At 33.5% G+C, this 13,741-nt stretch overlaps 1 protein-coding gene across 2 annotated transcripts in view; it reads left to right on the plus strand.

The window, feature by feature from the left end:
* INTS6 (integrator complex subunit 6) overlaps positions 1-13,741 on the plus strand; it is a 109,177-nt gene that overhangs the window by 13,990 nt on the left and 81,446 nt on the right. For both annotated transcript variants that reach the window (XR_003609460.1, XM_028104255.1), the window contains exon 4: positions 7,591-7,680. Coding sequence is in view for 1 of the 2 variants with exons in the window: in XM_028104255.1 (XP_027960056.1) it covers positions 7,591-7,680 (90 nt within the window). In the remaining variant the exon portion in view is untranslated. The remainder of the gene's footprint in view (positions 1-7,590; positions 7,681-13,741) is intronic.

Here is a 13,741-nt window from a genome sequence, read left to right on the forward strand (position 1 = left end):
TTAAGATTTTATTTATTTGACAGAGAGACACAGCGAGAGAGGGAACACAAGCAGGGGGAGTGGGGGAGGGAGAAGCAGACTTCCCCTGGATCAGGGAGCCTGATGCAGGGGGCCTGATGTGGGCTTGATCCAAGGACCCTGGGATCATGACCTGAGCTGAAGGCAGACGCTTAACGACTGAGCCACCCAGGCCCCCCCCCCCCCGCCACTTTTGCTTAAGTCTTATTTCATCTGTTTTTAATGCTGTTAATATTTTTAACATAAGGAATTACATGGTTAGGTAAAGGAACTGTATTGGTACACAATTGTATAATGGAATTACTTGAAACTAAAAAATATATATCTTTTAATGTGGAATTTTAACATGTTTTTCTATAGTTCTAGACCTTAATATATTCTAAAATGGTAGGTTTTTATATACTAGCAGATTTTTAAAGTTTTATTTTTGGATACTAAGCACATTTTAATTTTGAAGAGTACTTGTTTTGAGTATGTAATAAATGCACGTGGTTAAAAAGTTCAAGTATTAAAGAAAGTTAGTTATACAGTTGCTTACTTCCATTCTTCAGAGGCAGCCATGGTTAATCAGTTTGTTATGTATCTTTCAGAGATCTTTCCTATGTATCCAAAAATAGTATTTTACAAGCACTAATTTCCTAAGATGAATATTTTAGACTTTTTTCATCAAAAGACTCATTTATGCCATTTTATGTAATAATCTTAATGAATTCTAAAACAAACATAAAATTACAATTCTGGTCTTGGAATATTGATTTAAATGTAAGCCTGTCAGGCCTTTATTGACTTAAATAATTATTATATTTTGTTTGGAATGTTTAACCAGTTGTGTATTCATCCCTGTAATGAACCTTTTAAAAAAAGCTATATCATATTAATGAATTATTGAATAGAAGATATAATTAGCACATCAAAACTATGATTTCATAAATCTTATTGCTATAGTTTGAGGCAAAAATAAAAAATGGAACTGACTTAAGGAAAAATAATAAGTATATAAATATTAGTACAGTAATAAGCAGATATTGAAAAAATTCTGGTTGTGGTATGCAGTTGTCTGAAGTTGAGCAGTACTGAACTAAATGTAATTTAGACCAGTTGACTTGTGTTATGAAGTATGTATTAAAAGCTTCTCAGTTGTATATAGTTGTAATTGTGTTTATTATCAGTATTATGACTAAGAAGTTTTTGGATGTGAATTGCATCCTAGGCTACTTTTCTTTTAGAAAGAAGCTTAAAGTAGGTAAATATTATCCTTAATGTTTCTATATTTTCTGTTTTCTCTATAGAATCTGAATTTTGACATTATATAGAGAGTGTCAAAATTTCTAAATGAAAATGAAGTGGTTTGTCGTATTTTAGAGGTACATGCATTGTTACCTCTTTATTAAATATGGTAATAGAGGAAAATAGGATAGATGATTCCAGCTTCATGGTTTTTTTTATGTAGATTTTGCAAAGATGTAAATAGGAGACCTAAAGATCTAGTTTAGCAACTTAAGCATCATTACAAAAATTTTTAAAAGCAGCCCAGTTAGTCCTTGTCCAGTGTATGCATGAGAACCTTTACTAATGTAGTACTTATTTCTCCAGGGAACTCTTTCCTTCTTTTAACATATTTGCTTGTTTTTGATGTTACTTAACTTGAAAGGAAGTTTTAGGTTGTAAAAAAGCACAGGCTATTTCTGGAAGTTTTTTATTTTCTTGTTAGGTGATAACTTTTAGCCTAGTTGTTTAAGATGTTATACATCTTAACATCACTTTTGTTGATTTCTTTTGGCTGTACATTTCCTGGAATATGGCAAAATAACTAGGCAAGAGTAGCTGTCGGTTAGCTGAAGATCCCAACACAGGAGAGCTGGAGGGCTGACCGTGGGTGCACATTTTCCCTTTAGCCCATGGGAAAAGTAGCTTTGACAGGCGCTTGGCTATCCTTATGAGGGTGTTCTAAGGACGGGTAACATGATGGCACTGAAAGAAAATGAGCCTGTTGGTACTACAGCAGAGGTAGCCACAGAAGGTATTACTGAATGCTCAGGGATGCCTTGCTTTTGCTTCAGAAGATAATAGTTAAGACCCATTTAAGGGTACAGTAAAATTCCTGTACCTCTCCCCCTACTACATTTTAAATTAATTGGGTAAAAGTAAAAATACTGATTCTGAGAACCAGGTTAGTTTGTATTTGGGGGAAAATTAGCCTTTTATATTTTCAAAACTTTTTGGAAAATTTAAAAATTTTCAAAAACTTTTTTTTTGCAAAAATGAAATAGATGCTAGCAGATAAGATCTACTTACTTTAATTCTTTAAATTTCCCTATTGAGATTTTTATACCTTAATTGTTTTGTTTAATACCATGATAATATTAAATTATTGAGAGAACAACATTTTTGCTTTATTTTATCTTTAGCAAAAATTTTACTTGAGAAAAAATTTTTGGCCAGCATTAAAGTCAATTTTCTTTTCTTTCTTTTTTTATAAATCAGTTTTCTAAATGACAAGATTTCCATTAATAAATAGCTCTAGAGGTAGAATATTATACCTTGTGCTATATTCTCAAGGGACATGTTTAGATTTCTTTTTGCCAAAGAGCCACAGCTCTGAGAGAACCATGTGATTTTAATTCTGCTAATGACAAAAGTAAACTTTTAGTCCCTCTACTGGTTGCCTTTGTCATAGCAGAGCTTAATATTATTTTGTGGAGAGATTTTATAACTAAGATAGAGGCTGTTTATAACTTTATGATCAAGGTGAATTTTGAGGGATATTCTAATATGGACAGTCATCCCCAAATTGAACGACTTTATAAACATCCTTGCTAAGAATAAAAATGTACCGTATTTATTCTTAAAATATAAAGATTTGGGAATTATTAAACTATGTTGACTTGGCACCAAATGGCTAGGGGCATTATATTGCAATGATTAAATCACAACTTTTAGACCTTTGAAATGTTAAATTATTCTTTATAAAACATGAAAAAATTTTGTGATACTGGTAGACAACCAGAAATGTGTTTTAATTTCTTGGGTAAAATTGTTGTGAGAGAAAGATGTCAATTATTTCTTGTGCTTCTGCCAAGAATAAGTGCACTTGTACCAAAGGCAGGGGAGGAGAAAACTTTGTTGGAGCAACATCATCGGATCATTTTCTGCAGGTGATTTAAAAATTTACGCTTAAATTATTAATTCTAACATTTATATATAGAGGTAGGAATAATTTGTTCCTGAAGAAATAAAAAATGCCCTTTTGTATATACACTCATTAAGTCATTATTCTAATTTTTATCATGACTAATCCTATTGCTTTTCTTAGTGTGATTTTTTTTTTTTTAATTAACATACTCCTATTGCTTTTCTTAGTGTGATTCTTGACTAAACTCATGTCAGAGAGGAAGGGATCTTAGGCATGTTAGGGTTAAATAAATAGGTGGAATGAGGATGGTCATATTTTTCTTTACTTTTCTCTACCTTTGATCTCTCTGATTTTTCCAAAATTTAAAGCCATTAAAGAACTTAATGTTGTTTTATCTTGGTTTCGTATATATGCTTATTGAAAGTTGGCTGAAATTAATTTAGTTTTCAAAAGTAGATGTCGATATATATTGCATTTTGCTTCAGTGTTTTTGTTGGGGGAGTTGTATTGATTTATATATAGAAAAGTTGGTGGGTAAGACATTACAAAACAACAGGAAACTAAGGAAAGGAGTAGTTTTCCTCTAGTTAAATTTTGTTGTAGATAGAATATATTAAATAAAATCAAACTCATTGTAACACCATTCATTGTTGTGTGAATATGGCACAGTCCAGGTTGGTGTAGAACTGTATCCAAGAGAATTTAGTTGCTACCAACAGGACTTTCAGATGATGATATTTAGAGTTGGAATAAGGTTTTGGCTGTGCCAGTTACCAGCTGGGTGACTTTGGATTATACTATTTAATGTCAGTGAATATTTTACCTCACCAAGTTTTTAGAGTTAAATGAGATAATACAACTGCTTTATTGTTATTATCAAGTACCTGATTATTCTAGTAATTTCAGGCCTAGCCTTTGTGGAAAGTATTAATATGTATGACTCTAGTGAAGTTTCAACTAAAAGCTTGTTGTCAAGGAAAAAGTAACTTTTATTTTGATGTTCGAATTTAGCTTATTTTTAATACCTCAAAGACTTGGCTAAATTTTAATTCATTTTAACTTGATTTTTAGATATTACAGTCCTTAAGAAAGTAATAGTTTTTGGATGGACATCATCATAAAGTTCTTTTTTCTTTTAAAATTAAATTATTTGACAGAGGGAGAGTGTGTGTGTGTGTAAGCAGGGAAAGTGGCAGGTGGGGGGAGAGGGAGAAGCAGACTCCCCGCTGACCAGGGGCCCTGATGTTGGACTCTATCCCAGGACCGTGGGATCATGACCTGAGCCGAAGGCAGACTCTTAACCTACTAAGCCACCCATCCATAAAGTTCCTAATACATCATAGATCATTGTTCTTTGATTATAGATATGACTAACTTTCTGGCCTCTGGAGGAATAATTCTCAATGTGCTTACATAGGAATAAGAATTGATGGATGTCACACTTTCATTCAGGAAATATGGAAGAAAATTTTAGTTAGGTTAAAATGTACAGGTGAGGGGCGCCTGGGTGGCTCAGTCGTTAAATGTCTGCCTTCGGCTCAGGTCATGATCCCAGGGTCCTGGGATCAAGCCCCGCATAGGGCTCCCTGCTCCGCGGGAAGCCTGCTTCTCCCTCTCCCACTCCTCCTACTTGTGTTCCCTCTCTTGCTGTGTCTCTCACTGTCGGATAAATAAAACCTTTAAAAAAAAAATGTACAGGTGATACAGAAACACTGTTGCAAGTATTTGGTTCATGTTGTGGTGGCTTTAAGAGATTTACTGATTTGTTTTTTGAAAGGCAGCAAGTTATACAGAGTAGTTTTAGCTTAAGGGTGGAAGCAAGATACAGTAATACTGAAGATATGAGAACATCTTGGTCTTTTTTATCTCCCTTTGCCAATTTTTGATCTGCAGTGGAATTTGTAGAGACCAGAAGAAAGTTTTTGTTAAATGTATTTATTATTTGTGAGGTTGGTGATTATGTATCAAGCACCTAACCCAGTGCCTGATATATGGTAGCCACTCAGTAAATATTTGAATGACAAACATGAATAAATGATTAGCAGATGGCAAGACAGATATAGAAGGCAGGTAGTGTATCCTTGTATCCTAGCAAATTCATAAGTTAGAGAAGGTATTTGTATTGAGGTAAAGGTAACACATCTATATTTCTTTCAAAGCTTGTTGAAGTTTGAGTAATTCTAAATGGTTCCATGAACTTGGGTAGTTTTGTATTAAACTACAGTTGGTGAATCAGGGAGTATTTAAGTGCCCAATGCTCAGGTATTTTGTGCTCAGTGCTGAGGAAGAAACATAACATGATCCTTGCCTTCAGTTGATTCAAACACCTGAAACCATAGCAAACAATACAAGATGGTGTATTTTTAAAGAACCGTAGTAAAAACACATGACAGTTTACCATCTTAACCATTTTTGAGTGTATTCAGTAGTGTTGAGTATATTCACATTGTTGTGCAAGGTGTTATGTATTAAGTTAAAAATAATTTGGAGAGGATAAATGCTTTGGGAGTAGTATTCAAAATGCACTCCATGAAACCACTCCAAATCCAACTTTATTTGAAGAAATATTCTACTGTATCTGTATTTTTATTGAGTCTGAAAGTTGCCACTATTAGAATTTGATGAGGAAGAACTAATTTTTTAAGGGCAGGCTAATCAGGGAAGGCTTCATGGAAAAAGATGAGGACTTTAATTTGGTCTTGAAGAATGATTAGGAATTGGATGGGCTGTGGGCAGCGAAAAGAAAAGACATTTTATTTGAGGGAGCCGCTCGAAACTCAGAGGTTAGAATGAACATTGCATATCTCTAGGTCCATGAGAAGACCTGCATAGAATTTATTACTATGTTGGAGATGCATGATATGACAGTATAATGTTTCAAAAATATGTTCCATTTACCGTGAATGTTGTAGAGAAGGAGGAAAAGTAAATTCATGGTTTTTTTTCCCCCTGCAAGTCTTCTGTAACATTTGGATGCTACTATGCATTTGAAATCTAGAGGTTACATCCAACATACTTTAATTTGACCAGAGGATGTTTTCTCCATCTGGGATGGTTATCTCCTGGACACCAGTTTGAAAAATGTATATGCTACCTACAAGTTGTGTAACTTGATCAAGAAGTTTTCAACTACCAAATCTCCGCTCCCACTTTATGAAAATTAGTTGTAATCACAGTTTGTATATGTGAAAACTGTTTGTAAATGCATTTAACAAAGTATGTGCTGTAATATGCTAGTGATGGAGAGTTATATAAATGTAAGGGAAGTTTACTGAACCATAGAGTATTACATGTATATAACCCTTCCACATCCTTGCTGTTTCAGATAGGGTCTATAGACGTTAGCATCTCCTAGACTACAACCTTGTTAGAAATGTGGAACCTTAGTCTTCATCCCAGACTCGCTGAATTAGAACCTGCATTTTAACAAGATTTCCAAGTGATCCATATGCACATTAAAATTTGTCATATGCTGTTCTGCGACATATTCAGCAAAACTTCATTCTGTCCTTTCTTGAACAGTGTTAGTAGCAGAGAGTTTGATACCTTTGATTTCAAACACAAGGTTTACCCTCTTGAACTTTTATCCTTTGGTCATAATTTTGTCTTAAATGTGCTTAATGAATGCGCTTAATATCTTAAGTGAGAGCCATTTATACGTAAAAGATAAGCTTATGTTTATCTAATACTCTCACAAAATGCATCCCCTAGAATTGACTGTAGTACTCAGAGTAACTTAGCCAGAGATTTGAATGGAAGTTATTGAAGTTATTTCACCCTATGTATTGAGCAGTGAGTTTTGTGCCACTGTCTTCCATTGCCTTTTCCTTCTGTTGTTTTTGTACCTTCTCTTGCCAAGCAGTTTAAGTAACCATCCTTTTTAATTTTTCAAATTGGACTCTCATTAATTTTTGCTAAGCTTAGAGTAGCCCTAGTGTTCCCATGGATTGGATTTTAGAGCTCTTCCATCCATATATCCAGTCACTTGGTTAGACACTTTGATTACAAGCATAAATTATATTTCCTTGTAATGTTCTCCTACTATTTTGCCTTTCTCTCTAAGAAGCTTCTCAGAAAAATATTGTCTATTTTAATTTTTAATATCTCAATATGAATTGAACTGTAGGGTCCCTATAAAAAATTGAGTACTTTTAGCTAGTTACATAAATATAAATGCTCACCATAAAAATTAAAACAATACAAAAATGTAGAAAGAAGTAAAAAATCTTTTCCTCTACCTAACCCCATTCCTTTAACGTTGACTTCTGTTTAGTATATGTTTCTTTCAGAGCCTTTTTTTAATGTACAAAAGTATATACAATGCATAGAACTTGACAAGAAAGGTGGATTTATATACAGTGTTCTAAGAATTGACTTTTTACTCAAAAATTGAGCTGATGTCTAGCCCTTAATATGATTGATGTGTTTTTTGACTTTAGGGACGAAACCCTTTTTTCTTGGAGCCAGCAATAATTATTACAATTACTGATGGGAGCAAGCTGACTACTACCAGTGGAGTCCAGGATGAGGTAAGTTATATTTCTATCAGCATAGATTATGCAGTTGCAGATGAAAAATTGTTATTTTTGTGTATGTATGTACTGTAGGATATTGAACACCTTAAATAGAATCGATTATTTGATGCAGTCGAGAGTCAACTTGTCTTCTACGACTTACCTACTTCTCTGTTTGTAGCAGTGATCTCCAGATTTTCTTGAATAGGAATCCCTTCTGTGAAAAACTTTTGAGCCTACCCCCAATTTCCAATTATATGTGTATTTTTGAGTTTATGTCAGGGTGGTAGTGTCAGTTCATATAGTACATTATTTAGTGAAAAGGAAATCTTATTTTTAGGTTGAAAAAAATGGGCACAGTGCTCTAATAATTCCCATATTTCAGTGGATTGTCACTCTACTGTGGAGACTCCTAGACTAGACTGGAGCAAAGTCTTCTGTAACATTTGGGTGCTACTATGCATTTGAAATCTAGAGGTTACATCCAACATATTTTAATTTGACCAGAGGATGTTTCAGGTTAAGGTTAACCTTAACCAGAGAAGGTTAAGACTAGGAAAAGTGAAGGTTTTTAGACAATTTTTTTCAAGTCATTATAGTAAGTAATATCTAGCTAACCTCACCTATTCTTTGCTAGTATGCATTATGCAGAGTTGGTTGTGTGTGGTGTGGTAGGGTGAATATAATAGATTTATTTTAACTTCAGGCTCTTTTTACTGTAGTATTTGAACTGCTCTTGAGCCTTATACAGTTGACCCTTGAACTCTGTGGGGGTAAGGGGTGCCATTGCAGTTGAAAATTTGTGTATAGCTTTTGACTGTCCCAAGACTTAACTACAACTAGGCTGCTCTTGATGGGAAGCTTTACCAACAGCATAAATAGTCAATACATATTTTGTATGTTATTCTTACAATAAAGTAAGTTAGAGAAAAGTTGTTAGGAAAATCATAAGGAAAAGAGAATACATTTATAGTACTCTATTGAAAAAAAATCTGCATATAAGTGGACCTGTGCAGTTCAAACCCAAATTGTTGAAGGATCAACTGTATTTGTTTTTCATAATATGTTTATATAGATAGGAGGGGGTTTAGACTACCCTTTTTACTGTTTGCATTTGCTTTAGAATCTTAATTCTTACATTTACAAAGGGTTTGATTAAGTAGGAAAAGTATAGTTTTTAAGTTCAGTGATTTTTAGAAAGGCTTTCATTTGTGTGGTGTGGTGGAATGTTACTTGGACATGGAGTCAGGACATGTGCGTTCTGGTCTTTGTTCACCTCCTTTCTAGCAGTGAACTTTGTACCAGTTACCTAACTTATCCAAATCTCTTTCCTTATCCATGAAATAAAATGGTAATTCTTGCCTTACCTCATAGGATTGTTGGAAGACTGAAATGAAATAATGTGTGTCAAAGTGCTTGCTAGGCTGTAAAGAAATGAGCATAATATTGTTCTTTCGTGAAGCAGTGGAACCAGTAGAGTTGTTAATTACCTGAGCTTGATTTGTTGGAAGAGAACCAGAATTGTTTTGTTTGAGCAATTGATTCTAAAGGGAATTTAGGGTTTAATTCAAGGAGATAGAGCTGAAAAATTTATGTAGATTAAAATTCATAATTAAATAATTAATAATCTATACATAATTAATAGCATTGGAATGCTACATAGCTGAACCTAAGGGGTTTCTGGACTTTCTTGAACTAGGTTGACATGTATAGCTAATTATGTCTTGCCACTATCAGGAACAGATAGACATTAATTATATATATGAACCAGCAGTAGAAATGTTGCTTAAGTTTAAATTTGAAACTTTGAAGTTGATTTTTCCCACTTTACCTTCCTTTTGAAAAATTTGACAGGAAGATTGAGGTATTGATGAAGTATTATTGCTAGAACACATAATAATTAATTTCTTCAACTTTATTTTGTATAAATGAAGTCTTTTTATGGTTTGTTTTATTTTTTTACCCTTAATGATTCTAATTTGTAGTTATGACGACTGAAAAAATATTCTATTTTTTGTTGTAAGATATTCCTACATGTGAGATTATTCATTCAGGGTGCTTTGTCTTGCTGCCTTTGTAGAAATGCTCTTTGGGGTACAGTATATTTTCTTCCCATATATCTGGATCTGTTTTGTTTGTAATATTTGTCTTGTAGGAACTCCTTTAACTTTTAAACATATTTCGAAATGTAAATGGATATTGGAATTTGTCACCTTTCTTCCCGGGTTTTTGGGAGGGATATTGGAGAAGTGGGACTATGTGCTTACAGTGATCTGTAACTAAGTAAGATTGCAAGTAAGTAAGAAAGATTGGGATTTTCTTGGGGAAAGCATCTTAACCTTTTAGTTCTCTTAGTCTTCTGTGATAGCCTAGGAACAGAGCTTATATTAAAAAATATTGATTATAGATATTACCATATTGAGTCTGATAGATTTCAAGATGAAAATTTATTACTATTATCTGAGGAGGAAGATTCATTTGTTTTAAGGTTAAAAGTTTATTATGGTAATGTAGTTGAAAGGTCTGTGAGTTGTTTTGGTTTTCAAGGTTAAGAATGTCTTTGATCCTTTGCATATTTGGTTCTTAATATCCCAACAGGACTTCTCTTGTGGGGCAGATAGAATGTACCCCAGATGTGCATATAATTGAAGCTTACTTTTTGCTAAAATATTGGGAACTGTTGGTCTGTTCTAGCCCAAATAATTAAATTATGTGATTCATTATAAGGAGCCTTTCAAATCATAAAAAGCGTAAAGATGCTTTTTGTTTTGCTCTTTTGTATGTATGTATGCATGCACATGCATGCTACATATGCTCTGTGTTGTCATTATTTCTAGGGAATAACAAACAGAATTTTGCATTTTGTCTCTTTCTCTTCAGATCTCTTAACCTTTGCCTTTGGCAAAACTTGATTCTTTTTTAGATTTATTGAATGAGTGAATGTATCAGTGATTTCCACATTAGGTTTGTATGTATATAATTTTTGATTGGCCCTGGCTGCTATTGATGTGATCTGTTACTAATATTTATGGAATTGTGCATCCTACCTGAATGATATCCTTTGCTTAAGAGTTATACTAACTCACATGGGGTATTATATCTGATCTGTTGGTGATGTTTTTCAGGAATACATGTTTCTGCTGCTTTATAATCATCCTTATGGCACATAAGGCAACATAGAACTCGGGTAGTCTTACTTTTTATTTTACAAATGAGGATATTGAGATCCAGGGAGGAAAGTGATTTGCTTAAGGTTATAGCGTTTTTTATTGCCAAAATCTTGATTAGAATTGATGTGAATTCCAAAGAGATCCCACCACCTCCAGACCAGTGCTTTTTTCCTCGTTGTATCTCATGGCCTCTATATTTGATTCTGTTTTTTTGTTGTCTTAAAATTTATCTTCTATTTACCTGATTTTCTGTTTGTCTACTTCCACTTTCTATACAGTTGTTATGTAAGTGTTATGTTCTTGTTCACTCAGTATTCACTGAATGACTGTTATGACCAGGGCATTTATTTCTAGTCAATGAGGATAACAAAGATGAATAGGGTAGATTTCTGGTTCTTAAGTTCATAGTCTTAACAGGGAGATTGACTATTAAATGGTTTTATAAATGATAATATAGAGATATATACTAAGTGTATGGGAGCACTGAAGAGGGAGGGGAGGGTTAATATTACCTGTTTTGTGTATGTGTCAAATCCTGTGTAATGTGAATTTTTATGGTCATTTTAATTTTGATTAAATTCAAGGACTTGTGGATGACTTAGTATTAGGATGTGGCTCTTAGCCTGTATCTGTGAAATTTATAAAGAAGCTTGGTATAAAATTGTTTTGAGCCTAGAAAATAGTTCATGGAAAAACTTGGTGCCATATTGTCTCTTGACCTGGCTAAGTCTGTTCAGGACAGAATGACCCAATTTCTTATAACTTATTTGTCAAAATAAGATAGGGATACCATTTCCTCTGTGACAGCTCATCACTTAGCAGTGTGTTAGGAGGTAGGAGAATAATAGCCTTGTATTGGAGGCAAAAATCTTGAGCTGTATTATCATTTTTGTACCTTATTTCATGACTTTAATTATCTTTTTTGGCTTCATTTAATGAAAGTCCAGGCAATTGTCTTGAGTTGTCATGAATTTGTTTCTAGTGTTGTATTTTTGGATAACTGTAGGACTTTTGGTGTGCTGTGTTGGAAGAGTATGTGTGTATTTTTGCCTCTTTTTTTTTCTTTTTACATGTAGTTATTTGATAAAACTGGTGGTTTGCAATATTTTCACATTCGAGGTGTGAATTGGATGGGACTTTGAATTCTGATACACAAGAAAATTATATTGCTTACCCTCATAGTAGTAGTCCTTGATGTTGATAGTGCACTGTGGCCAATTACTCACAGTACCATTCATCATGTCTTACTGATGTATCAAATGTTTTGGTAGAATCAAAAAATTGTAATTAGAGTTACTGAAAAAAATTTTTCTTGTTTTAATTCTCTGCAAAGATCCTCTCTAGCACTGTTTTGCAATGGAAAACTATTCTTACTGTGATTCCAGGAACACATGGCTAACTATATTGCTCAATAAAGTAGCCAGAAGAGATCCTGCCAGTACCTTCTTGGCGATGAATGACATTCCAGGGTAGTGTAGCAGTTATTTTTCTCTTCCTTGAAAGTGCTAGTTGTAGTATTATCTTTCAAATATTGAGATTTCTATATGCTGAAGAATGTTTCTGCATCTCTTTATCAGTGATATGATTGCCCTGGAGGTTAACATTTTGGAGAAGATATTTGCAGTAAAAAATAAAATGTTGGCTTTTGACAATGAAAGTTTTGCCTTCTTATGAGCTTTCCCAGCCTTTTAAGACAAATTAGGACAACTACTTTTATAACTTCTTGGCAAATATTCACACTTTATCTTAGCCAAAAGGCTGAGAAGCGATTCTCTTGGCAAATATTCAGAAAGGGCATGCGTTTGTAGAAAGAAAGTGTGGGAGTAATCTCAGCTATGTGTTCAAGTGGCTACAGATTAGGGTCTTAGCTTTCAACTTTTCAGTTCTTAAAATTGATGCAGAAGTCTCTTCAGTCTTTGAGATGTGGATTGGTACTAGTGATTTTTCTGGATCATTCTTTGCAGTGTAAATGGTTTTACCTTTTATAAGGATAATCTGTAGGACCTATAATTATAGTTTATATTTAACTCTTTGCGATCTGTATGATCAAGGCAATCCAAATTTTTTTTGAGTTCTGTTTCTAGTACCTGAAATAATTCAGAACCTCATCTCTCCCTCCATAAAATGTTTTTGTTTTAGTAAAGTCACTAAAAATATGTGTCAAAAGCTGTCAAAACTATTTTAATTGTGTCACTCAAGACTTTTAAATGCATATTTAAAAGTTTTTTTCCCAGTACACTTAGAATTTTGGAGTAACTTTTTCTTTCTTTTTTCTTTTTTTAAAAAGACCTCTAAGGAATCTTGAGGAATGTCATCATAGTATGATAGAGTATCAAACAGATCTGTGTGTAAATGCATTTTTGAGTTGTCATGTTTATCCCTTAGCAGTGGGGCCTCTTCATATTGATATTACCAGGGGCTCAGTAGCAATGTCAAGATCAACTCCTGTCTTACTAATTTGTGGTTAAATGTTCTGTACATATGTACCACATTACTGTATATGTTAGTTTCTGTCAATTCAACTTTCCAAAACATTTAATAAGAAATTTGTTGGTTGCAGATCATTTGCATTTACTATTTTATACCCATTCATGGGGCCCTGTTCTCTCAACATCTGGATTTATAATTCCTGGTGTGCTATAGAAATGTATACATCTGCAATTATTAGTATATTGAAAATATGTAAATTATAATGAAGTTGATGAAATATTTCAATTTAATAACCTGTAGTGAATTTCAGCAACACATTTGCAATACTGTTATTGGATATATCTTTTTTTAAGGTCATGTGGAAAGAAAAACTCTTTAAGGATTGCCCCTATCCAAGCACTGCAATAGAATAATTTTTTAAAAAAATGCTAGCTGACCACTCTTTAATGAAGCTGTATGGCTACAATAACTAATCT

This window comes from Eumetopias jubatus, unplaced genomic scaffold, assembly GCF_037043125.1.
Source record: "Eumetopias jubatus isolate StellerSeaLion01/CBP00866 unplaced genomic scaffold, mEumJub1_p1.0 scaffold_3, whole genome shotgun sequence".
NCBI lineage: Eukaryota > Metazoa > Chordata > Mammalia > Carnivora > Otariidae > Eumetopias > Eumetopias jubatus.